Below are 26,481 nucleotides of genomic sequence, written 5' to 3'. Positions count from 1 at the left end.
TGAGATGAAGGATATGGGTGAGGCTAGTGTAATTCTTGGGATCAAGTTGACTCAGTCAACTGATGGAATAACTTTGTCACAGTCTCATTATATAGAGAAATCTATACTTGAGAAGTACGGTTATTCAAATTGTAGAATCGCTAGCAAGAAGCGGCTTATTCAAATTGTATAATCGCTAGCAATAACTCTTGAACTGCTAGATAGCAAGAGTTATTTGAACTCTGAATGGGGTCAAGTCATTTGACGAGATGATAACAGTACATCTCTGGAGATGCCCAGCTAAGCGAATGTAATTGTGTGGTCGCAATTAGAGGAAAGGGTTATTCCTCGAAACATTCGACGAACAGGATCGAGACATGACCATTAACGTCTCAAAGACGTAGATTGGCACCATAGCCTTTGACTTGTCGTCGTTTATGAAGTGTGGTTACACCCAACAGATAAAGATTCAAGGTGAAACATTCCATCTGTATCCTGTAGCCATCGAAGTAGAGGACTTAGGAGGGTTCAAACCCGGAAGGGTACCGACTCTGAAAAACTTGTCATGTATAAAACCTGGTTTGCAACTTAATTATGGATTTGTGGGGGATTGTTAGAAAATGGAAAGTTTGAGGCATATTTTATATATGTTCTTAATATGATTTCCGGAAGCTAACACTTGGAGGTTGTTCCTTGACATGAGAACTTAAACTTTCATATTTGGATCTAAGATATTTTCTTAGTGGAATCCATGAATATAGATAAATGCAACTCAAAGAAGATAATAAGTATGTATCCGTTAAAGTTAATTAATATACATGATGCTCAGAAGTTCCTTCTACCTTTGTAATAATATATGGAACAAGTATTATATCCTTCTACATTCTAAAAATGACTTATCTCCACTTACAAAAATTCAATGACCCAAATGTTAATTTTATTAAAAACTACTTAATTATCTTTGTAATAATATATGATACACCAATCATATCCTTCTAAATTATATCAGTGAATTTAGATCAAGAAGGAAGGTTAGCAAATTCAGCATTTCAAAATTCTGACCACCCTTCACTAAAAATGACTTATCTACCTGTAGAAAAATTCAAATAATGAACCGTTAATTTTGTAAGTTAATAGACTTAATTCTATTTCTAATAAGGTATAGAAAAGGTGCAACAAAATATTATAATATAGCAGTTTATTCTGTAAACTTAGTTTATAACAGATTCTGCAGTTTCTGAAACTGACAAGCCTACACTAAAAAAAACAAAACTCACTGTAGAAAAATCGAAATTGCGAGCTGTTAGTTTTGAAAAAAAGTAGTCTTGCATTATGTATCTAATATCTAGGGAACAACTATTATATTCTTCTACATTGTAGCATATTATTCTACAAAGTTGGGCCATTAACGCATTCAGCATTTGATGAAACAGTCAACACTTCACTAAAAATGACTTATCTCCCAGTACAAAAATTTAATAAATTAACCGTTAATTTTGTTCAGAACTATACTTAATTATATTTATAATAATATATGAATCAATGGCTATATCTTTCTAAATTAGAGCAATTAATTCAGATCACATAAGAAGGTTAGCAAATTCAGCATTTCAAAATTCTAACCACCATTCACGAAAAGTGACTTTTCTCCCTGTAGAAAAATTCAAAGGACAAACCGTAAATTTTGTAAGTTAATAGACTTAATAATATTTCTAATGAGTTATAAAAAAGGTGCAGCAAAATATTACAATATAACAGTTTATTTTGTGAACTTAGGTTATAACACATTCTGAATTTTCTGAAAATGACAAGGCTACACTAAGAATAACCAAAACTCCATGTAGAAAAATCAAAATTGTGAGCCGTCAGTTTCGAAACAAACTAGACTTCATTATTTTTCAAATATCTAGGGAACAACTGTTATATCCTTCTACATTTTAGCAGATTATTCTACAAGGTTGGGCTTTTAACAGATTCAGCATTTGGTGAAACAGTACATTTCACTAAAAATGACTTATCTTCCCGTATAATTTTAAAATAATAAACTAATTATTAATTTTGTTCAAAACTAGACTTAATTATCTTTCTAATAATATATGAATCGATGAATATATCCTTCTAAATTAGAGCAGTTAATTTAGATCACGCAGGAAGGTTAGCAAATTCAGCATTTCAAAATTCTGACCACCCTTCACGAAAAATGACTTTTCTCCCTATAGAAATATTCAAATAACAAACCGTTAATTTTTTAAGTTAATAGACTTAATTATCTTTTTACTGATGTATAAAATAGGTGTAGCACAATTTTATGATGTAGCAGTTTATTCTTCAAACTTAGGTCATAACAGATTCTGCATTTTCTGAAAATGAAAAGCCTACACTAAAAATAACAAAAACTCCCTGAATAAAAATCGAAATTGCGAGTCAAAAGTTTTAAAAGAAACTAGACTTTATTATCTTTCTACTGACATATAGAGCAACTGATAATTACATCTGCAATTAGCAGCGGATTGACAATTATGTTATATGATCCTGCATCATTTATTTCATTTTTCTTAACATGGTTTTATTTCTGCAGAACTTGAAAAGATTTTTAATTCCATTGGAAAATCTTTACGGAGTTATCCAGACATGCCTTTGCCACCTTCTCAGTTTTTTAGTGGATTTTCAAACACTCTTATTGCCGAGGAAAGGAGTTACGATATTGAAGCGGTGAAAGAAGAACATCAAAACCTGCACTCAAATCTAAATGCTGATCAAGCAATAGTATATGATGCTATTATTGATTCTGTTTACAATAAGAAAGGACATGTGTTCTTCGTCTACGGTAGTGGAGGCTGTGGCAAAACATTTCTTTGGCGTACAGTTATTGCTAGACTGAGGTCAGAAAGGAAAATTGTACTGCCTGTTGCGGGATCTGGGATTGCAGCTGTTCTATTACCAGGAGGCCGAACAGCACATTCAAGGTTTAAGATTCCGCTGGACATAGATGAACAATCAAGTTGTGGATTGAAAAATGGAACTGATATAGCCGAGTTGTTACAAAATACGGATCTCATTATATGGGATGAGGCTCCCATGCAAAAAAGGTATGCATTTGAAGCGGTAGATCGAGCTCTAAGGGATATAATGGGTTATGTCTCATCAGAAAATCGTCAGAAGCCGTTTGGTGGTATCACCGTAGTCTTTGGTGGTGACTTTAGACAGATCTTGCCTATTGTGGAGAAAGGTAATAGACAAGACATCGTAAATATATGCATTAACAGGTCTTACATATGGGATGAAATTATGCTCTTCACTTTAAAGCAGAATATGAGACTACATAGAGGTAACTCTGATGCCATTAATAATGCTATTGATGAATTTAGTAAATGGGTACTGGATATTGGTGATGGTAGACTTTCTTTTGTTGATGAAAACGACCCGAATAAAGATCCTGAAGTTTTCATTCCTGAACAGTTCTTAATTCCTCACACCAAGGATCCAATAACAGATATTGTTGACTTCGTCTATCCTGATGTTGAATGCAGTTTTAAAGATCATCAATATCTCAGAGACAGAGCTATTCTTGCTCCCACTAACAAACTGGTAGACGAAATTAATGCTCATGTGTTGGATCGAATACCTGGTGAGGAACATGTATATCTTAGTGTTGATAGCATTGACGAAGGTCCTATTGACGAGCATAGTTTAAATTCAGCTTTTCCTGTGGAGTTTTTGAATTCAATCGACATGTCTGGAATGCCTAAGCATGAGCTTAAGTTAAAAGTTGGTGTTGTAGTCATGTTAACCAGAAATATAAATCAGGTTCTAGGTTTGTGCAATGGTACACGGATGGTTATAAAGAAATTATTCAAGTGGACAGTAGAATGTGAGATAATTACAGGAAGTCATGCAGGAGCTATGCATATTATTCCGAGGTTTACCACAACATCAAATGAAAGCAACTCTAAGTGGCCTTTCATATTTAAGAGGAGACAGCTGCCGTTGCAAGTTTGTTTTGCAATGACGATTAATAAAAGTCAAGGTCAGTCTTTGGAAAAGGTTGGTGTGTATCTTCCCAGTCCTACTTTCTGTCATGGTCAGCTTTATGTTGCTCTCTCATGTGTCACTTCACCGGCTGGTCTTCATATCCTCTTAGGCGATGGAACTACTGAAAAGAAATATAGTACAAAAAATATTGTGTACGAGGAAGTTTTCTACAATTTACCCAAGATGTAGTATTTTAATGTCATTATCTAAAATATCAAACCCACACTTTTTTAGAAGATGAAACCCAAATTTAATCGTGATCATTAGTTTTTCAATTTTTTAATGTGATATTTTGTCTAAAATTTATTTCACTTAATCATGTAAAGAGTTTCATAATTTATCTTCCAAAAGTAGATGTATTAAAATAAGAAGTATGTCATCCTTGCAATTTTAAATATCATCTAATGTCTAATTTTATTTTACTTCACTATTATCTAATGAGTTTATTAATGTTTTTTCAAGTCAATTGTTAGAACTAACTTTTTTTTACGTAATTACAATAAAAAAATATTATAAAAAAACCCTCGGGGCCTCGGTGCGAAGCACGGGCTACATACTAGTATATATAACTGCCAATTGTTCGCGTATAGTTAGAATTATACCCAACAGAAGATCACAAAACTGAATTATGAATAAAGAGAAAAATTGTAAGACATATGCGTGGAAGGAGGCCATGTGGGTTATAAACGCTAGTAACCACTTTATTGTCTAACATTTATTGTCTAACATAATCCGATGTCCAAAAATGTGTGTTGAATTCAATTTATGAAGGGAAGAATGGGCCGAGGAAAGAAGAAAATGAAAGAGGAAAAGAAAGAATTTTTACACCTAATATATTCAACATAATTTTATTGCTAATATATACAACTTTTGTAGAGAGATGATCTTGATCGCAATACAAAAAATATATATATGAATTTCAAGAATAATTGCAATTTCATATAACCTAAATCAACTAAGATTTACAAATTTACATTTCGATAAAAACTGTTATGGATAAAAAACCAAGGTTATTACTTGCTGTATTTAATACTAAGATTCGGGAGCTCAAGGCCTTTAATGGCTGCTCTCGTGTTTCGTGACTCAATCTGCCTTTACGAGATGCCTACGTATCTCTGTGAATTAGAGAATCAAGCCAAAAAACGTAGTTCTGATTTGTGGGGTGAGGCCCCTTATATAGATGTTGGGAGTCCTTGAATTGGACTTGGTATAGGAGACTTGGTGGGCAAGTCTCATAGTTAGAATGGACTTTGGAGTCCTAGATAGTAGGAAACTGATTCCTTATCCTTTTAGGTCCCCTTGAGGCTAATCTCCAAGGATTTATATCCTTATCGGGACTCTTTTCAACATCTGTTTTGTCCCTTATTAATTAATTACGAAATTAATTAATAATCAGGGCTTTTGGGCCTTTTTTATTTCATCAGGCCTGATCTGGTCCATCAGGCTTAACCTTTCTGGTCTGAGTATCATATATCTTTTTATTGGGCCTAGCAGCCCACAGCTTGTACAATTAATGCAGTATTTAATAATACAATCATAATTTATTTATCCCTATCAAAAACATAAGCTAAATTCTTGTAAGAAGAGTAAATAAAATCCAACACATGGGTAGCAAAACCCACAAATGGATGTTAAACTCTCAATGAAGTGAAAATTTTATTAAAAAAATAAGTATAATATATAGTTAGAATTTCAAAAGAAAATTTTAAAAAAGAGTACAATTGTGTACGTTTAGCACTACTATAATTTAATATATTTTTATTAAAAAAATCAACATTAAAAAAGAAATTTTAGAAATCAAATTAAGTCATAATAATTTAAACTTGAAAGTTATTAAACAAGAAAAGTTTAATATATTAGAATATTAAATTAAATAAAACTGGAAAAAAAATTAAAGAAAAACATTTAATACACAAAATTAGGTATAAATTTTTTCACAAAACAATATTTGTTAAATTTTGATTTTATGGGCCATCTATTTATTAACATAAATTAAGATCAATTAAAATATTGTAACGTGCAGGTTTATGCACACCAAATAGGCAAATATGTAGAATAGAACATTGAATATAGCCTAGGTAAGCTGGGTTGACCAAGCAACCAATGTATGCAGCATATACAGTTGTTTTTGCACGTTTGAGCAAGTAAAACTAAAATCTTGATGGAGTTATTACATTCGTCTTCATCAAGATCCCCATTCAAAGGGGATATACTTAAAGGGCAAGTGGCACTTTTAACTGGAGGTGGTTCAGGAATAGGGTACGGAATAGCAGAAGAACTGGGGAGACATGGAGCTTCCATTTCAATCATGGGTCGTAGGAAGCATGTTGTTGACTCTGCTGTTTCTTCTCTTACCTCTCTCGGCATTCCGGTAACACCTTCCTTGTTATCCATCTAGCTTCTCTATTTGTTTTCATCAACTTTAAGAATTTAACCACTTTCTTACTTTACATCCTTCAATTTTTGTATTGTATGTGCTTTTTTTTTCTATTTGGAATGACAACGTTATCTTGGATGTTTGTTTATTTTTTTTTGTTAAAATTGCAATTAGGGTTGTAAATGAGATGAGTGGATAGGATTGATTGTGTTCATTTGGAAAGTTGAACAAGCTGAGCTTAAGGGGGGCGTTTAGGTGGGTGATGGGAATGAAAGTTACGGGTATATAATTGGGGGTAATGGGGAATGAGAAAGATACGGAATCTCACGGGGTAGGAAGATAATGATTTACCCACTTACTGAGAATGCGAATTAGGTTCTTAATCCAGAATGATACCAAACACTGCCACATGAGATTAAGGATATGGTTCAGGTTAATCGGGCTCATGAACATGAACCTAACGCCCCCTAAATTTTAATTTTTGACCCTGAAACTATAATTAGAGCCACTGAACTCGCACAAAAAGAGATTCTTCCCACGGGGTATAAAATAAACATCTCCCGGTTGGGAATGAAATAATGCTCCCTGTCTTCCTTCCCACAGAAAATGCAAGATGATGGGTTTCAATAAACCCTTTGAGCTCAAATAGATGTTTTGCTAACCTAACTAAGGCCTTATGCCGCGCCAAACTCTAGCTAAACTCTTTAATTTACTCTTGAACACCGATTATTGAACCTATGTTGAGCTAAATTTGAACCTGCCTCATATAATATATATTTTTAACCAACTACATTAAACTCGTTTATTAGTTTGCATTGAGCTCGAGCCCATACTCCATGCTATTATTTCGTAACAGACGATCCTCAGCTCACTGGCATTCCGATTTGGCTTTGATAATTTACTGCTCTAAAGACAACTATTATCTGCACCCACCTGGACGGAATGTATCTACTATTTCTCTCGCTGTTAAAAGGATTGTTAAAAACATATGCAAGGATTTGTTTGGTCAGCAATATTATAACAAATTAAGGCTAGATCTTCTCATGTATCTTAAACTAAACCTCATATATCAATATAAGCTGCAAGATATTCAAAGCCAAACTTTATATTCACATTTTCGCAGTTTTGATACTACAACTTAATTGTGATGACGGTGTACTGTGCGTAATATACCCAGAGAGTGAGATTAGGGACTGCTTGTTTTCTGTGCGTAATTAAATAAAGAATTGTCTATTATGTTACATTGTATTAGTCAATTTGTTCACTCTCTGGATTTTATGTCATGTTTCAGTCTGTATTTGAATTTCTCAGTTGATATAGTATTACAGCAACACAAACTCGAAAAACCTACAGAATGCTGTGGAGACTCATATTTAGACTTTAAAACTTACTCTAATTTTGTTGCAGGCTATTGGGATTGTGGGAGATGTTCGCAAAAAAGATGATGTAATTGAAGTTCTGGAGGCAACTATTAAACGTTTTGGTAAGATTGACATTCTTGTAAATGCTGCAGCTGGAAACTTCCTTGTACCAGCAGAGGATCTGAGCCCCAATGGCTTCCGGACAGGTTTTTAATAGATGGTTGAGCTTTTCAATTTAAATAATTGTTTGCGGAGATTTTGAACCTGATTAAAAAATGATTGCACTTAGAGCCGGCCCCGAGGCCAAGCCGCTTATGCTAATGAAAAAGAGCACAAAAGAATTGAATATTTTAGGGGCACATTTTTTCAGATAAGTAAGCAAAAGAATTTTAAATGTATAGAATCAGAAAAATAGAAAAGAAATATTAGGAGCAGCAAAAACAATTGCAAGTACAAGGAGCGCCACAATATGAACTGTATGTATTTGATTTTGAATTATCGCCGGGTACAAAATTTTTAGTAGCTTGGGGCCTCCAATATTTCTGGGCTGGCCTTCATGCACTGCTGCCATTCTAATATTGTTAGTTGTCTATCTTCATATATTTTTTCTTTTAAATTTAATTTAATGGCTCTTGAGGTATATAACATGTATATTTCTGTTTGTTTGGTCTGTCGTGCAGTGATAGATATTGATGCAGTTGGAACTTTTACTGTGTGCCATGAAGCACTCAAGTATCTTAAGAAAGGGGGGCCGGGAAGGGATCCATCTAAAGGTGGATTAATTATAAACATAAGTGCAACGTTGCATTATACCGCAACTTGGTATCAGATTCATGTTTCTGCTGCCAAGGTATGTTAATATATTATTACACTTATCATTTTTAGATTTCTTGATGAAACCATTGAATATGTTTCCATTACCAGGCAGCAGTTGATAGCATTACAAGGAGCTTAGCACTAGAATGGGGGACAGATTATGATATCAGAGTCAATGGAATTGCACCAGGACCTATTGGGGACACGGCTGGTGCCAGCAAACTTGCACCTAAAGAGATAGAGAGTTCGAATCTGGCAGATCCTCTGTTTAAATATGGGGAGAAATGGGATATTGCTATGGCTGCTCTTTATCTCGCTTGTGATGCAGGTCAGAAATAATTTTCAATAGCTTTAGCATGTTAATTAGCAATATATTAGTAAAAGCCACTCAGTGGACATTATGTTTGCCAACTATTTGGATGGCTCTTGTAAGTTTGAATATTTTGAAACTTTAGGAATTCTATGGAAAGGTCTAAAACTTGCAAGTTACAGCAAGGATTTATGTTTGAGATTTTAATCATGAGAAATCTGTAGGTTCTGTTATCTCTGTACAACCTACACATTAGATTTTCCGGGCAATCTATACCCAGCAACAAAATGCAAACATTAGCATATGAATTTGATTAGTTTAGGCACAACCATGTCATCCTTAACTTTCTGTGATTAGATTCTTCTTTAAAAATTTACTGGGAAAGAATTTTTGTAAGAGGGCTTCCGGAGTCTAGCTTAGTTGTGTTTTTCTGAAGTTTATCATCCCAAATGCATACAACTCTGTCACGTTCAGTGGGCGCACAGACTTTCTAAAAATTACCAATGTCTAGTACTTTTTGTTAGTCAGATAATAAACCACAGTATAATTTATGACGTTCTTCTATAAAACCATTCTACAAGCTTGAACCATATGTTACTACTGTATTATCTGTTATCGGTTTCCCAACAACCTAGCTGATCTTGTTGTTACATTTTGCCATATTCTTCTAACATGACGAAAAACTCATTTGAAGTTTTCTGCTTGTAGGCAAATATATAAACGGGACAACTATGGTTCTAGATGGGGGATTATGGTTGAGCAAGCCTCGATCCATCCCTAAAGAAGCAGTGAAGCAACTTTCACGAACAGTAGAGAAGAGGTCTAGAGAAACCCCAACTGGGGTACCAAACAGCAAGCTATAATTGATAAAGTTATTTGTTCTAATATATGAACCAAAGCTTTTCATTGTAATTGAACAATCGTAGAAGTAAACCAATGGGCAACAAATTGTGTGAAAAAGACTTATAATGTATCAAGCTATTATATACAATCTTGAATGGTTCAATACAGAAGAAAATATATTACAATCTTGAAAGTGAGCTCTATATATTTTCAAAGCTGTAGCAGTATAGTCTGCTCTAAATGATGTAATAGAGAGAGATGGTATAGTCAGGTAGACAGACTAACTAGCCAGTGCAGTGGTTAGCTGTATTGCTAAATCAGTTTCACACTCTTATTAATTTGAGTCCGGATCCTCTACCCCCTACGATTCAATCAACAAGTTTCAAGTTTTCAAAGGTAAAGATTTGGTATCGTAGGACGTAGGTGATAATCTGTGTAAATTTGCGGGACATGCGAAAGAAATTGTAAACCAAATAGTTAATGGTAAAATTAAAGAATGAATTTATAAAAATGAAGTTGAAAATCAACAGATATAGAGACATCTACAAATTTTAGTATCCTGTCTACAGAATGCCTTAAAAAGAAGGGAAGGTTTGACAAGTTTGACGCAATCTTTCTGGCACTTGGCATCAACTCCTGGTAAGCACGAGTCTCCATTTACATCCATTCCGCACAGCTTTTGTCCATTCACCCCTCCTACATTTCCTCCACCTGCACTCAACAACAGTTACAAATTAGATTTTTATGTCATTTTAGCATTAACATGTCTCTGTATATTTATTCGAATAGGATGTCCCTGCTAAAAATATATAAATGTACCGGATGCATGACAAGTAGCTAGGTACCTGAAATTAGTAGAATAAAGATGACCAGAAAGCAGGTTATTGAGATTTTTGGCATTTCTACTTTGATTGGTTTGGCACTTTGGAATGAGCTCTAATTCGAAGGATTTACGTACACTATGATCAGTAGCATATATGTAGTCCTTTTTATACATAAACAAAAGGTATCCCTGTTAAGTGTTAATCTAATATCTTCACTTCCCGGAGAAAGTATCCTGAACACTAATGTCATAACCTGAAATGTATAGGTAAATGTTAATTGTTCTCTTTTGCCTGTGTTACACGTGCCAAATTTATGATCTTTTAGATTTCACCTAAGGAAAGATCATAATGTAATTATTCAATTAAAATTTTAATAGATTATCATAAAACTTGACGTCATGAATTCACTAAAAATTTATCATTTTATAGAAATTACATTAAATCAATCAATATTTGGTACCATCGGAAATTTAGAAAATTTAAAAGATCTTAACCAAATGTAACCACATCTTTCAATAAAATATTAAATTTAGAAAATTTATTTTATTCAATAAAATAAGATTGAATACCCACCTGAGGGTGAGTTAGACAACACCACCATATTTGATTGTATATATGCATATATGTGATTATTGTTGAAAAAGTTTAGCATGAACGGATCATGTACCAGTCAACAATCAATAATCATATACAGTAAGTAGTAGGTGCTTGGTTATGGTGTTTCTGCTCATCAACTGATAAATAGTAAACACGTAAGAACTCAAAAGTAAGCCCAGTTGTTCCAGATTGTCCGCGTGCTGGGTAGAGTCTTGTCACCTGATTCTGGTAATCGCAAAGGTTAATGGATGAAGCTGGGTAAGTTGGGATATGAGTGGTGTCATGTCACCTTATATACACCCCCGGTGGCAAAGCATATATAATTTACCCTAGCCCTAGCTGCTTTATAAAAGTGCACAAGAATTGCTAGCTACCTAATTCCATGTCTCCCATGCTTGTGTTGGCCTCTCATAGCTCCTCCACTTCAACTCATGGATATGACTTCAAAGTTAGCCCTTCCACCAAAACCTAATTTCAGCAATGTACATTATAACATCATAATGCAAGTATCTACATGCCGGTGACTTTTATTCTCAATTGTCGTCTAAGATGAGTTTGCGTATCAAGTCGAAAGGGTATGTTCAATTTGTTATAGATCGATCTTAATATTGTGATTTTGAGAATCTGGGAACCAGAAGATGAGACAGTTGATTCTTGCAACACAAATTATTGTCATTTCAAGTTGCTTGCTTGCATGCCTTTGATCTTGTTTTGTCTATCAAGAATAACTGGTCACCTCAGGTTTAGCATCATTGATCACTCGTAACAAATTAAAATCCATTGCCTATGAAGTTTACATAATTGAGGAAGATAGAGAATAATTAAATAGTTGTTTCACTATCTAAAGTTATTCTTCAATGTGTCTATATAAACAGGCAAATCTTCCAGCACATAATGGTAAAGCACAGCAAGACAACTAGCTAGCACACACTATAAGCAAAAGCTAGAATGGAAAATCCCTGCCGGAAGAAAGTTCCCGGGCCTGGTAACCATCTAGACTGCCAGGAAGAAGGTGCAGTAGGTCGTCTTGTTGCCAGAACGCCGATGCAGAGAGAGACATCATCAACAACATTATTCACTAATCAGGACTCTGTCATGGACCGTCTTTGTGTCCGAAGTCAAGTCATCCAAACTGCATTTGCTCTGCCTACAGACATTCCACATATAACTGGAGTCGCTCGCTTGCATTCAGGGAGGATCATGTAACCACCGCAATGTATTTAACATAGGCATAATAGTGCCATGCATGTGACCATTAAGGAAGTATGTTAAATAAATAGGATTAATCATCCCTCTACTACTTTGGTTCAATAAATTACTACTTCCTCTTTTTGTGGTTGGTGGTGTAATTTTATTTCAATTTCACTTTTAGCAAATAGTGTTACTATCCCAAATCTGTTTTCAAAACTTGTCCCGAATGAAATGGTGTTATACTTATCACATTTTAATTTATGAATGCATATAAATACACAGGTACTCTATTTCATTATTCATGTCATTTGAGAACATGTTTGGTATCAATAAAAGTGGACCAAAATTTAGTGAAATTTCTAATGCAATATTGTACAAGTGAAGCGTATACATCCGAGAACAGAAAATAAGCAAAGAAAAGAAATTATCACAAGAATCAAAGCCAATTTAGCAACATATTCTATGTCGGTGCATATTTACAACCGAGTCATTCAGAAGAAACCCATAATCATCCCTGCAGTATTTCTTTGTATAACAATTTTTGTTTTGTTGCAAATTTTTTCTTTTTATAACAATTGATAAGAAATTTAAACCAAAATTATTATGAATGTAATTAGTTAGTTAGTCCAAATTTCAGACACACAACACAACTGAACTAAAAAAGTCAGTTAATTTATCACACTCTCTCTTCCCGCCACACTTTTACAATCCTCCGCCTCAGAAATGCTCCGGCGCCTCCGCGTACGGCGGCGACCCAATTACGCATCGCATCTCTGCGCAATCACCACTGCCATTCTCCTCCTCCTCTCAGTCTCTCTCCTCTACAGCCGCCTCACCTCTGACCGTCCCACTAACCCTATCCTCCAATCAAACGACGCCGTTTCATTCTCCGATCCACTCCTCGACGACGCCGATCCCGATGACCTCAAAACCGGCGCCGGATCCGACGATCGCATCGACGAGCTCGACGACGTCGACTCCGATCCATCGAAGATCTCCAACGAGGAGGATGAGATTCACCGTGGCGTTGAATTAGAAAATGAGAGTAATAAGGTTTCGAAAGCTAGGGGTTTAGTGAGTGGCTATTACTTTGATCATGTTAGTAGTGTGATTCGTCGCGGTTTCGATAAGAAATCGATTGATTTGTGGGAGGATTATGTTAATTTTGATATGAATTTAGGGTTAGGGTTAGGGTTAGAGGATTTGAGTAGGGGTGTGTTTGGTTCGGATGATATTCCGGTAAATGAGAATGTGAGGAGGAGAGTTGGGGAGGTTAAGGGGATTGAGGACGCGTTGTTGTTGAAAGTTGGAGGTAGGGTTTCGCCTTTGAGAGAAGGGTGGGGGGATTGGTTTGATAAGAAGGGTGATTTTTTGAGGAGGGATAAGATGTTTAAGTCGAATTTGGAGTTGTTGAATCCGTTGAATAATCCGCTTTTGCAGGATCCTGATGGGGTTGGGGTGACAGGGTTGACGAAAGGGGATAAGTTGGTTTTCAAAGCGTTGGTTAGTGAGTTTAAGAATGTCCCGTTTTTGGTTAGGAAGCCACCGGAGATTGGTAATGTTGAGGGTGGTGGTAAGGATGTGGAAAGTGAAAATAAGGTAGCGGAGAGGAAGGCGTTGGGTGATAATGTAGTTAATAGTTCGGTTGGTGAAAGTGGTGTTGAGGGTAATGGAAGTGATGCTAAAAGAGTGGATTCGGTGGTTGGTGATAAGGGTTCTAAGAGTGTAGATGGTAAGGCATGGTCTGAGTTTTCTGGTCAAGTTTATGCTGATGGAAGGAGATGGGGTTATTATCCTGGATTGGATGGCCATTTGTCGTTTTCGGATTTCGTGGATACGTTTTTTAAGAAAGGGAGGTGTTCTATGAGGATTTTTATGGTCTGGAATTCCCCGCCATGGGCATTTAGTGTTCGGCATCAAAGAGGACTTGAAAGCCTTCTGTTTCACAATCCAGATGCATGTGTAGTTATTTTTTCTGAAACAATTGAGCTTAATTTATTTGATAGTTTCGTCAAGGACGGGTATGTTCTCAACTTGGTTGAATGTGTCTGATGCTAGATCGTATGTACAAACGAGCTAACATATTTTGTCCTTTACATGTTTCACAGTTTTAAGGTTGCGGTAGCCCTGCCAAATCTTGATGAACTTTTGAAGGATACACCAACCCATATATTTGCTTCTGTCTGGTTGGATTGGAAAAAGACTAAATTCTACTCTACTCACTTTAGTGAACTTGTTAGACTCGCTTCACTGTATAAGTAAGTGATCTACCTGTAGCACATAATTAATATTTATACCTTCAGCTTTATCTATTTAGATTTAGGTATCTAATGTTCTTTTGAGCTATAACCTTGAGTGGTGTAACTTACAAGCTTTAAAGATCTGCCATGTTTAGTCATGATCACTGATTCTTTGCATTTGTTGCCTGGGTTACGCAGATATGGTGGAATCTATCTTGATTCAGACATTGTAGTCTTACAGCCATTATCTTCACTGGACAATACTGTTGGACTAGAGAATGAGCACAATGAAAGCAATCTGAATGGTGCAGTAATGGCATTTAGAAAACACAGGTACTGCAACTACATATGTGAATCGTGATAGAAATCATGTGACATGGACTTGCATTTTGTAACATAGAGTTTGAATCAACAACAGATTGGCCTATTCTATAAGCTAGTGTTCTGTATTTAGTATTCCACAATTGTAAGTTCAAGGTTGTTGGGTGAAATGACTAGGTCTCCCAGTGTAGTTTTATTCTATATGTAGTTTCATAATTCTCTTTTGGGCAGCTGTTCACCGTCATGCATGTTGTACTTAATTGGAATTCGGAACACAAATGGTTAAAAGTTTTTCTTTTTAGTTGTAAATACAGGTGTATCTTTTTTTTTTTGTTCTTTGTTCCATCGTTTAATGCTTATTCTACATCTCTCTGCAGTCCCTTTATTTGGGATTGTTTAACAGAGTTCTATGCGACATATGATGATACCCTTGTAAGAGGGAATGGAGCTGATTTGCTGACTAGAGTTGGTAAAAGTTTTCTGAACAAAAAGAGTCCTTTCAATAAACAGATGGAGCTGAAGCTGCAACCTTCTTTTGCTTTCTTCCCTATTAGTCGTGACAAAATTACAAGGTATGTTTTACAGTATGCAATGTGGTTGAATTACATGAAACTGTGAAAGTTTACATGTTTTGCATTGACCCTCATCGGTGTTTCTCAGAGAAGGACACATGCATGATACTACAAAACATAATGAATATAATGCCCTGTGTATGGCACCTGGGTTGGAGTTGTACAAGGGCAGAATGATTCACAGCTTTATCTGATATTTCTATACATATATATTAGTCTGCTAAATTAAGATATTTGTCTTTGCTTAGGATTTTCTAAATAGTTACTTGAAATTCAATTATAATTTTATATTTTTTAATCATTTTGATGTAAATAGTTGATCAGGAATATATTAGATTATGGCAGAGAAAAAGAAAAGGGTTTATCCTTTAGTATAAGGATTTTACTTGGTGGTTAGGTTTTAGGGATTTACTCCTATTTAAGCAGATGCAACCTTTTATTATTATAGGATTTGATTGATTGAATTTAAGATTGTTCTCTCTCTTGTTATGGGCTGCTTTCTGTTTCGCGGCTGAGAAGTTAAAAGGGCAATGGTTCTTTTACAATTAATCAACTTAGGGCTTGTAAGTTATTTGCGGTTTAATCCACATAAACTTATTATATTTTTTTTGGTCATATATCATATCTACAAAAGTATAGGCTGTTTCACCAATGTAATATTTGATTTCCCCTGTTCATAGTTCTGCTTCCGCATTGTACTTGTGAATGTCTAGACTCTAGATACTACTCCCCAAATCTCTGTATATTTTTAGAACATTCCTGAAATATTGCTTGCAATGCTTGAATTTCTGATAAATGGTGTTTCTACATTTAACCTGCAAATTTCTTTAATTTTTTTTCCTACTTGCATGCATCTTTTAGTTTCCATTTCTTTCATGTCCTACTTTCCTTTAATACTTTGGAATTTATACAGCTATTTCACTACTCCATCAAGTGCATATGAAAGAGCTCTGCAAGATGGTTTATTCAAAAAGATTCTGGATGAGTCCATGACGTTTCATTTTTGGAACAGCTTAACATCTGCCCTGATTCCCGAGCCGGATAGTCTAGTAGCAAGGCTTATTAACCACTCCTGTATCCGTTGCTCTGACGTGTTGTAAATTTTTAGAGTCATGTATATTCCAGAAGTTACTAGGAAGAACTTGGACATTGGTTTTTAGTCTTTCTCATTGAGTTGATGTTGAACAATACTGAAGCTGATGTCTGGAAAGGGGCACACTGAACAAGATTGATTCATGAAGGTTTATGCCATAAATACTATGCTTAAGAGATCAAGGTTTTGTTGTGCTTGAAAAATCAAAACATGGATTGCAACCTTCAGTGAGAGCTAACAAGGAAGCATCTTATAGAGTTCTGCCATTGGCCTTGAACATTTGTACACTGCTTTTGAAGTTAAGGTTCGGAAACTGACAAAGAGATGGGCGATCTAATATGTAATTGACGACAAATGCTAAAATTGTGTATGGTTCTGTAACATCTATCTTTGTGGAAACGGCCTTAGGCACGAAGTTGGAAAAGATTTCCCATAATCTTTTGAAACTGAGAAAAGATGTAGTACTGTTCTGCTTTTAGACATTCTTAGTATCTATTTTATGTTTATAAATGTCAGAAATATTAGTTGTAAATCAAAATTCAATCTTACAGGAAAATTTTACATGGCCTGCTGCAGTGATCAGCAATTTTTTGTTTAATTATTGGAGAATTGGTTATGTAACAATTTAGGCCATATTCATCCATAAGATGTAAACAGAGTGGCCATGGATAGATAATGTGTGCGTGTGCATATAGTAGTGGTATGACCCTGATTTATCAATTATATGGACCATCCTTCTTCAATATATTAGACTTGGAGGGACACACCCACCTACGAATTGCCGGAAATTAGTAATTTGGTAGTAAAAGTTTTTTAGTTTATGAATATGATTTTATTGAAATAATGAAATTGAAAGAAAGACCCGAATGACAAGATAGAGTTCATAAGGTTTGGATTTATGAATTTACGAATATTATAAAACTCTAAAGTACTTAATTGATATTTTCTTCACTTTCAATTATATCATTGCCATAAGTTGTAAGAATTTAATCCATCTTTTCTTTTTCTCCTGTTTGGAAACTTTACACCCAAAATTAAACTTTATTACAAAGTTGGTGGGTAAATTATGATTAGAACTGCAGTGGGGACATAGTTTGTTGTCTTGTAATGCGTTTTTTATGCTGTTGTAAACTTCTTGGATTGAATGGTAGGGATGGAATGCCATGTTTGCTGAGATCTTGGTACATTTATCTGGAAGGTTATCTTTTTTTTTTTATTATTTTAACAGAGAGACTTATGACTTGCTATCCAGTAGGCATTACCAAGCTTGTTAAGTGGTGGCCTCATGGAAAACAACAGAAGACCAGCCACCAAAATTCTGAGAAGAAACCAACTGATAGAGTTGGAAGAATTCATAGAAAAGCCTCATCGCAGAATTCGTAAGCTAGCCAGAGCTTCGCTTCATTCTGACCGTGTCGATGTCAAAGACTTGTACGAATCACTCCAAAGATTTGGGCCTTTTTACAATAGACAAGGTTCTCTCTTACTAACAAGGCCAAAGCAAGCCACTTGGCAGCATGTTGCAAGTAAATCACCAGGTATGGATTCTGAAACAGAGGGAATATATTTTTCTGCAGTAGAAAATATAAATATACAAGCTAGGAACACATATGAGGATGATGCGGTCAAGAATTATCTAGATGATGAGTTCATACGGATGCTGATTGAAGATGGTTGCTTTATTCTACAAGTAGCTTTGTATCTTCTTGGAGGGTCTGCAGAACTTGATTATCCAAGTGATCATCAAGTATTTGGCGAGAAACGCAACATAAAAGCTCTTTTGAGAACATGGACAAGATCCCTGTTCTTTGTTGGGAATCAGATTCCGCAAATTGTGCTTCTGCAGCTAATGGATCAAAGCTTTTTTAAGGGTGTGATAGCTAAGCGAAAATGGGAAAGACCCTCATCGGATCTTTTCAAAATGGCTTTGTATGACTCCTTATTGTTGCCTTCCTTAAAGAATCAGAGGAGCAGTAGTAGTGGGAGTTTCTTTGTAAATGTTAAAGGACTGATTTATCAACTTTTTGGAATTGAAACAGAAGATCGTACTAAGCAGCCTGCAGATCTTCTCCATGCCCTTCACTTGTTGACAGTAGGCCCAAAGAAAGATCCATATAATTATGAAGATGAGGAAGACGACGACAGCTTAGATGATGAAGATGGCGGGGACTTGGAATGGCAAGGTGAGAACTTAGAAAATCATGGTGGAATAGGAAGCCCAATTCGCAGTGCAACAGAGTTGAAACAAGCAGGAATACATTTTAAGAAAATCCCAATAAGTGAAGGGATAAGAGGAATAAAATTCAGTAGTAACATTTTTCGAGCAGTTCTTGAATTGCCTTCTTTACATATTGACACGGATACAAAGTGGATGCTGAGGTATCTCATAGATTACGAGATTACTCAGGATTTTGAAAAGAACAGGCGTGAGGTGGGATCTTATGTGCGTCTCATGAGTGAACTCATTGTGACACCCGGGGATGCAAAATTGCTGTCAAATAAAGGGATAATTCGAGCAAATCGGGATCAGAGGGAAAAATTGCCAAAGCTTTTCAAGGAACTGGTGACTGACATTAACTACTCTACTCAGAATGTTCGTGTTGTTAGGCTTCAGGTCGAGGATTACTCGCAGCCACCATGGGAGAAAATTGGACAATTTCTAAGTTTAGTACTTGTACTCACTTTGGTGCAAACAATTTATACAGTTCTCAGCTATTACAAGAAATCATCTTAACTGGTAATATATATTAAGTCAGCTTCTGTATTACGATAGCAATCACTGTTTGTACTTGTCAATAAATCTTTTGAACTTTTGAGTAGTGTAACTAGGTTCATTATCGGTTCTGACTGCGTGCCAATATCACTGTCTCTCACAACTATTTCTATACAATACCAATATAGCCGAGTAATGTAATATGAAATTTGGGTTTGACAATGGAGAAGATTGACGGAGTAATAATAAAAGATGATAATTGTATGTTAAAAGAAACATAATTCAAGATTAGATGCTGAAATTTGCGGCAACAAACCTATAGGAATAGAGCTAGACTCTAAATTTGATTACAGACTGCCCCTTTCTTTCTCCAAGTATGCTCTTGATTTGTTTAACATAGAGCACTGCAAATGCTGTACAATGAAGCACGGTGAATTGTATGAGAAAGCTAATATTGTCAACAGATTGAAATTATTTTCTAATTTTGACAACACTACAACCTACTCTATCACTTTCAAAGCCTCCAATCTGGCTGATGACAAACTCAAATTCTTGTAACTAAAAATAATATTTAGGTCTAGTGGATAGTGTCATGTTTGTTAAGAAGGTGCCTAAAGAAAAGTTCTCAAATGACAAGACAAGAAGGTCCCTAAAGAAAAGTTTGCAAATGAAGGCTCCGAAGAATCGGATGAAAGAAATGCAAGGGAGGCTCAGTGATGTGAAATGCAAAACAAGCATATATGTGATATTCATATAAAACAGAATAATCAGAGAAAAATGATATGTTATATGAGATGCAGTCCAAATGACATGTATTAAGGTTCATACATCACTGTCTCAAAATGTAAAATAAAGATAAGAAGATTATATAAGGAGAGGCAATACTGAGAATCAGAAAAGACAATAATCTCTAACAATCTATTTTGAATTAGTGCCAATCATCAGAAGAGCTGTCATTTGTTTGTTTGCAGAGATTGTTGTCCAGTGGTCCCCTTACTGTGAGAGGTAATCTCTCAGTACTCCCCCTCAAGCTGGGAGTTAGGAACATTAACTGCCAGCTTGTTGACATGAGACTGATGAAGAAGGACCGGCAAGATCTTGGTCATGATGTCCGCTATCTGAGTGGTAGAGGAGACTTTGGTAGGAATGATGTGCCCAACTTTGATTTCATCTTGGATGTAGTGACAGTCTACATCAACATGTTTAGTTTTTTCATGGAGCACTGCATTAGCTGCAATGGCCAGCGCTACTTGATTATCACAATGCAGAATTTTTGGTGGATCATGACCAAATCCCAGGTCCTTCAAAAGAGCAATTAACCAGGTTATTTCACAAGTGTTAAGGGCCATGGCTCTGTATTCAGCCTCTGCAGAGTTTCGTGCTACAACTGTTTATTTTTTGGCCTTCCAAGATATTGGAGAGTCCCCAAAGAAAATGCAGTAACTCGTTGTTGATCGACGTGTATTGGGACAACTAGCCCAATCGCTGTCACAGTAAGCATATAATTGAGCAGTGCTAGTAGTTGCGAGAAGAATTCCTTGTGTCATGCTGCCTACAAGATACCTTAACAATCGTTTTGCAGCTTGAAGATGGACAGTAGTAGGTGTTTGCATGAACTGACTAAAGAGTTGCATCGAGAACACGATGGCAGGTCGTGTAATGGTGAGATATATTAATTTTCCTAAGAGTCTTTGAAAAATTCGAGCATCAGGAAGGACATCACCCTTATCAGGAGTGAGTTTGATGTTGCTCTCAAGTGGTAATTTCAAAGGTTTAGCAGAGAGCAGTCCATACTCTTGTATGAGATCCTTGGTATATTTTTGTTGTGAGAGAAAGAATCCAGCAGCTGTTCTGTTCACCTCTAGGCCTAGAAAATATATCAAGGTGCCCAAGTCTTTCATGTGAAAGGTTTGAGACAACATATATTTCAAGTGTTGTATTTCCGAAGTGTCATTTCCACAAATAAGAAGATCATCTACATATATAGACAAGTAGTGCAGTTATACCGGACTCAGATTTCTTCAAAAATAAACTATAGTCGGACTTTGATTGAGAGAAACCAAGATTAAGAAGAGTGGTTGACAATTTAGAGAACCACTGCCTTGGAGCCTGTTTAAGGCCATAAAGAGCTTTGAGGAGAAGACATACCAGATCTGTAGTGCCTTTATTTATTGTACCATTGAGTTTGATTATGCTGCCAAAATGAGAATATCCATGAGGCAATTTCATGTAAAAATTTTCATGGAGGTCACCATGCAAAAAGGCATTGGTGACATCCATTTGAAAGGTTTCCCAATTAGCAACAACAGCTATAGCAAGCAGAGTTCTTACTGTGGTCATCTTGGCCACATGAGCAAATATTTCTGCATAGTCTTCTCCATAGGTTTGGTTGCATCCAAGTATAACTAGTCTGGCCTTCTTTCTGACAAATAATCCATCTGCCTTGTATTTGGTCTTGAACAAATAGCTGTCTTGTTAGGTGGAAGCTTGGTAATTGACCATGTTTGATTTCTCTCAAGAGCGTCTAATTGAATATTCATAGCATCGACCCATGTGGAATCAGTGACTGCATCTTTAAAGAACAAAGGGTCGTTGTGAATTGAGAGGTTGGAAAGGAAACAATTGAATTCAGGTTGTATGTTTGTGAAGGCCAGGTTAGAAATATGCTGCAGATCTATGTTTGAAGTAGCATAGTTTGTTTGAAACTGTTGCAACCAAGATGGAGGCTTATGAGGTCGAGTTGGCCTTCTCAATACCGGAGCTGGAGGTGTAATATTATCTGGTGAAGGCTGAGTGTGAATGTTTTCAGTATGTGGTGGTGACAAGGGTGGTGAAGTCTGTTCAGTGTTATCAAGAGATGTGTAAATATCGTCAAACTCAGCGACTGGGTGCATTGTTTGTATAGGTATTGGCAAGGGGGACATGTAGGTTTGAAGAGAATCATATTGAAAGGGAAACACAGACTCTTGGAATGTTACATCTCTTGACACAAAGTGGGTTTTTGTTATAAGATTGTATAGTTTGTAGCCCTTTTTTAAAGAGGGATATCCCAAGAAAACACAGGGTACACCCCTTGCAGCGAATTTATCTGAGGTGATGGTAGGATTGCCAGCAAAGGCTAAACATCCAAAAACTCTGAGATGGTCATATTGAGGTGGCTCTTGGAATAACACATGATAAGGGGTAGTATTATTCAGCACTGGTGTGGGCAATCTATTTATGAGATGAACAACACATGTGACACAATCACCCCAGAATGAAACTGGTAAGTTAGCATGAAACCTCAAGGCTCTAGCAACTTCAAGAATGTATCTATGCTTTCTTTCAACTCTTGAATTCTGTTGAGGCCTATAAGAACATGATGTTTGATGTGAAATCCCCTTCTTGTGAAAGTACTGAGATCATTTAGAGTCCAAGAATTCCATGCCATTATCTAATCTAATGACTTTAACAGACTTATCAAACTGTGTTTCAGCATATTGACAAAAAGCTTCTATTATTGAGAAAACTTTTGATTTGTATGCAATCAAAGAAATCCAGGTGTGTCTACTCTTGTCATCCACAATTGTCATGAATAATTTCGAATTACCTTTTGTACATACCTTATAAGGTCCCCATATATCTATATGAATGCGATCAATCACCTCTGAGGATTGTGACTGACTCAATGAGAATGGTAATTTAGTAAATTTGGCCATGGAGCATGTTACACAAATTTGTGAGACAGATTTGGTTACAGATATCTCAGGAATTTGTTGGATTTTGGACAAGGGGGAATGCCCTAATCTATGGTGCCACACAGTTCAGAAGTTTTACTAACAATTGCACAAGATGGTAAAACATATTGACTTTTGGTTATCTAGCTCACAAGGTCATTTGTGTTAACTAAGTAATACAAGCCATGTTTTGCCTGACCTACTTCCTTAATAGCTTGAGTGAGCGTGTCAAGGATAATAAAGTGTGTAGGCAAAAACTTAACCTTAAAGTTTCTATTTTTAATAAGCTTTTGAACAAATAACAAGTTGTGTTTGAAGTATGGAACACATAGCACATCGGTTAAGTAGAGACCATTAGAAAGAACAGTCGTACCAGTGTGGGTGATGTTTGCGGTTGCTCCAGTAGGCAAGTTGATATGATTGTTTGTTGTAACAGCTTTGGGTGACTCCAAATTGGACAAATGAGCAGTCATATGGTCGGAGGCTCCAGAATGAATAATCCAGCCATTTGGCCCTTCCACTGTTGCACTGCAGCTCATCATTCCAGAGAACGGGCTTTCCAGGAGTTCATCATGTTGATTCGTTGAGTTTTACAGTCCAAATAGTTGTATTAGTTGTGCCAATTGATTCAGTTGTTGTTGTGAGAATGCTAATCCATCTGTTGTGGATTCTGAGGTTTATGCTGCATTAGCAGTCCTGAATCCCTGTTGTTGTTTGGGGGTTGTTATGCCATTTTCCTCTCGTTCCTCCCCCATTGTTTGCATTAGGATAAGTTCCTCCGGGTCCCTTGTACTTTAGATGCCACTTTGGATACCCAATGACGGTCCAACACCTATCTACTGTGTGCCCTTTACCTCCGCAAGCTGTACAATTATAAATGTTAGAGCTTTGTCCCTTTACCTCCTCATTTAGACCATTGAGGAATTGGAAAAGTTTTGTTTCCTCTTTTTGAGTTTCAATCTCATTAAGTAATTTTATAATCTCAGGAGTAGTAGTAACACTGGACAATGCATTCATAGCATCAAGCTCCTCCCAAATGGTTTTTATCGATGTGTAGTAATCTGTGATGGAGAGATTATTTTGTTTGATTTCATACAGATTCTTGCTCAATCTGTACTTTTTAGAACCATTGGTTAGAGAGAATCTTTGTTCCAAGTTGGACCAGATGTCTTTAGATGTGTTCATATAAATAACGGATTTACAAATAGCAGGAAATGGATTGTTAATGAGCCAAGATATTACCATATTGTCACAGATTGTCCACATTTCAGCTTTCACCGGATCATTAGTTGGAAGAGGGACAGTTCCTTTAACGAACCCAATCTTACGTTTTGAGGACAAACTTATCTCCATAGATCTTTTTCAAGATTTGTAGTCAGAACTGCCTTGGAGCTTCTCAACCTGTATTGAAATGGGTCCATCTGAAGGATGTAGGAAAAATGGATTCACCATATCTTGATATGTAAGTCGAGGATTAGCCATGATAAGAAATAAGATCAGTTGGTAGAGAACTCAAGAAATAGTAATAGTTGGTAGAAAACTCAACTGAAAAAATAGTAATAGTTGAAGATCTAAAGAGTGAACAAACAAACACGTTCTCAGACAAAAAAAATTTCAATCTTTAAGAAACAAATCAAGAGATTCAAAAGAGCACTTGGTAGCTCTGATACCATGATAAGAAATGCAAAACAAGCATATATGTGATATTCATATGAAACAGAATGATCACAGAAAAAGGATCTTATATGAGATGCAGTGAAATGTTCAAGTGCCCTGTATTAAGGTTCATACATCACTGTCTCAAAATGTAAAATAAAGATAAGAAGACTACATAAGGAGATACTACTGAGAATCAGAAAAGACAATAATCCCTAACAAACTATTTTGAATTAGTGCCAATCATCAGAAGAGCTGTCATTTGTTTGTTTGCAGAGGTTGTTGTCCAGTGGTCCCCTTACTGTGAGAGGTAATCCCTCAATACTCAGAATTGAGTATAGATTGAAAGTTTTAGCATTTACGCAGCTAAGAGCAAAGCCAGTGTTATGGTAAAATAGAGCTATTTCTATACCTACATTTTAGTATAGAAAAATATTTTTGGTACTAAAATAATACTATACCATGTCACTTATGTATTGTTCTAAATCTTGTTGCAAATTTAACTACCTTTCAAGTAATTCACATTTTTAAATACAAATTTAATTCAAATAAAGTAAACCACACTTCCGAGAGCCTCATGTATATAGTTCTCTCATTTTCCACTTTTTGACGAGGTGGCAAATTTAATTAGTTACATCAGTAATAGATGTAACATTAAAATCTCAATATTGATAAAATTTAATACTTGAATATAGTCTTAAGCTATTCGAGATATACATGATAAAGCTTTTATGTGATTCTTTAGAAAAAGAAAATAACTTGAAAAGGAAGTTAATAGGCGATGATAGGGACAAGCTCAGATGCCCGTAAGACAGCCAACTCATTTAAAGAAACAAAATATATTATGATATTTCCTTGATTTAAACATGTTTGTTAAGATGTTCCCCTGTTTGCATGTTTAGCTGATTAAACTGAGAGCACTTGGCCGAGCCATAGTTGTATGTATACTAGCATCATTATGAGTAATATTAAATAAATTGTTTTTCTTGTAATTGATAGAATATAAAAATTCTATAAATATATAATTCTCTAAAATAGAGACAAGGATCGTAATCATCATATCTAGTTATCAAGATTAAACCGAAAACGGAAACGTACCTGAATCCATAAGACGATTGTAACGGTATCCGAATATTTATAATGTTCTTAATTATTGTCTTCCTCAATCAATAGCTCTCTCTGATGGGTAGAAGATAAGCCGTTACATGTACTTGATATATTGGGGACTATAACCCTTTTTATATACCACCTAATTAAATCTCCCATTATAATTTAATTGGATCTGGTATTAGGTATCCACTTATTAGGTCCATATAATAAATTAAAACCTAATTGGGTTTTTTATTTGATCACTTAATTTAACCTAGTATAATTAATAGCAAATACAATTGATATATTTATATGTAGCCATAAAATAATAATCATTATTCAAATAATAATAACAATCTCTCACTTGGGCTTCATATGAATCCAGAATCAATTATACAAAACTTTAGTGCACAACTTTATGCTATTTATCGTCCTTAGATTTTACCAAAATAATTCGGTCCGTCTACTATATATGCATGAGATTCTGGCGGCATTCGTCATATACTTTACGTGACTAAACCTTCCATGGTCACCGCACAAATATATTCAACGATATGAATCAATTCATGGATAAATGACATGGAAATTACATATAATATGATCTATATAATGTCTATTTCCAACTAGTCCGTAGTCAATCTCTAACGAGATTGATTCCAATTTTCTCAACTCAATGTTAAACCACAATAAGATAATTGAACAAAAGTATAGTGACATTTAATAAAATTCCATCAACTATATTCTGCAGAAC

The 26,481-nt window shown here is 35.6% G+C and overlaps 4 protein-coding genes and 1 long non-coding RNA gene across 5 annotated transcripts; all 5 read left to right on the top strand.

Annotated features, from left to right (window-relative positions):
• Positions 1-2,610: 2,610 nt before the first annotated feature.
• On the top strand, positions 2,611-4,200 carry LOC141665092 (uncharacterized). The gene has a single exon (XM_074471074.1). It carries the CDS (start codon positions 2,611-2,613, stop codon positions 4,198-4,200), a length of 1,590 nt encoding a protein of 529 aa, XP_074327175.1.
• Positions 4,201-6,070: 1,870 nt separating this feature from the next.
• LOC141667852 (peroxisomal 2,4-dienoyl-CoA reductase [(3E)-enoyl-CoA-producing]-like) lies at positions 6,071-9,915 on the top strand. Its single transcript, XM_074474485.1, has 5 exons — positions 6,071-6,382; positions 7,796-7,955; positions 8,430-8,599; positions 8,674-8,893; positions 9,584-9,915. Exons 1-5 carry the CDS (start codon positions 6,173-6,175, stop codon positions 9,736-9,738), a joined length of 915 nt encoding a protein of 304 aa, XP_074330586.1. The 5' UTR covers positions 6,071-6,172; the 3' UTR covers positions 9,739-9,915.
• Positions 9,916-11,617: 1,702 nt separating this feature from the next.
• On the top strand, positions 11,618-12,471 carry LOC141667390 (uncharacterized). Its single transcript, XR_012552623.1, has 2 exons — positions 11,618-11,880; positions 12,015-12,471. It is a non-coding gene; the product is annotated as an uncharacterized LOC141667390 (long non-coding RNA).
• A 313-nt stretch (positions 12,472-12,784) lies between these two features.
• On the top strand, positions 12,785-17,119 carry LOC141666695 (uncharacterized protein At4g19900). Its single transcript, XM_074472842.1, has 5 exons — positions 12,785-14,351; positions 14,439-14,588; positions 14,769-14,903; positions 15,269-15,463; positions 16,377-17,119. The coding sequence occupies exons 1-5, from the start codon at positions 13,054-13,056 to the stop codon at positions 16,561-16,563; spliced, it is 1,965 nt and encodes a 654-aa protein (XP_074328943.1). The 5' UTR covers positions 12,785-13,053; the 3' UTR covers positions 16,564-17,119.
• Positions 17,120-17,652: 533 nt separating this feature from the next.
• On the top strand, positions 17,653-19,369 carry LOC141668082 (uncharacterized). Its single transcript, XM_074474774.1, has one exon. The coding sequence runs from the start codon at positions 17,842-17,844 to the stop codon at positions 19,288-19,290; it is 1,449 nt and encodes a 482-aa protein (XP_074330875.1). The 5' UTR covers positions 17,653-17,841; the 3' UTR covers positions 19,291-19,369.
• The last annotated feature ends 7,112 nt before the right edge of the window (positions 19,370-26,481 follow it).

Source organism: Apium graveolens, chromosome 6 (assembly GCF_009905375.1).
Source record: "Apium graveolens cultivar Ventura chromosome 6, ASM990537v1, whole genome shotgun sequence".
NCBI classification, from domain to species: Eukaryota; Viridiplantae; Streptophyta; class Magnoliopsida; order Apiales; family Apiaceae; genus Apium; species Apium graveolens.
Note: the sequence above shows the minus strand (reverse complement) of the source record. Positions and strands in the feature narration are given on the sequence as shown.

Bases quoted from the DNA above. Each gene is read 5' to 3' on its own strand.
- LOC141668082 (XM_074474774.1), top strand. From the start codon at position 17,842: ATGGAAAACAACAGAAGACCAGCCACCAAAATTCTGAGAAGAAACCAA.
- LOC141667852 (XM_074474485.1), top strand. From the start codon at position 6,173: ATGGAGTTATTACATTCGTCTTCATCAAGATCCCCATTCAAAGGGGAT. The intron at 8,600-8,673 runs GTATGTTAATAT...TTCCATTACCAG, and splicing joins TTCATGTTTCTGCTGCCAAG to GCAGCAGTTGATAGCATTAC. The intron at 8,894-9,583 runs GTCAGAAATAAT...TTCTGCTTGTAG, and splicing joins TTATCTCGCTTGTGATGCAG to GCAAATATATAAACGGGACA.
- LOC141666695 (XM_074472842.1), top strand. From the start codon at position 13,054: ATGCTCCGGCGCCTCCGCGTACGGCGGCGACCCAATTACGCATCGCAT. The intron at 14,352-14,438 runs GTATGTTCTCAA...CATGTTTCACAG, and splicing joins GATAGTTTCGTCAAGGACGG to TTTTAAGGTTGCGGTAGCCC. The intron at 15,464-16,376 runs GTATGTTTTACA...GAATTTATACAG, and splicing joins AGTCGTGACAAAATTACAAG to CTATTTCACTACTCCATCAA.
- LOC141665092 (XM_074471074.1), top strand. From the start codon at position 2,611: ATGCCTTTGCCACCTTCTCAGTTTTTTAGTGGATTTTCAAACACTCTT.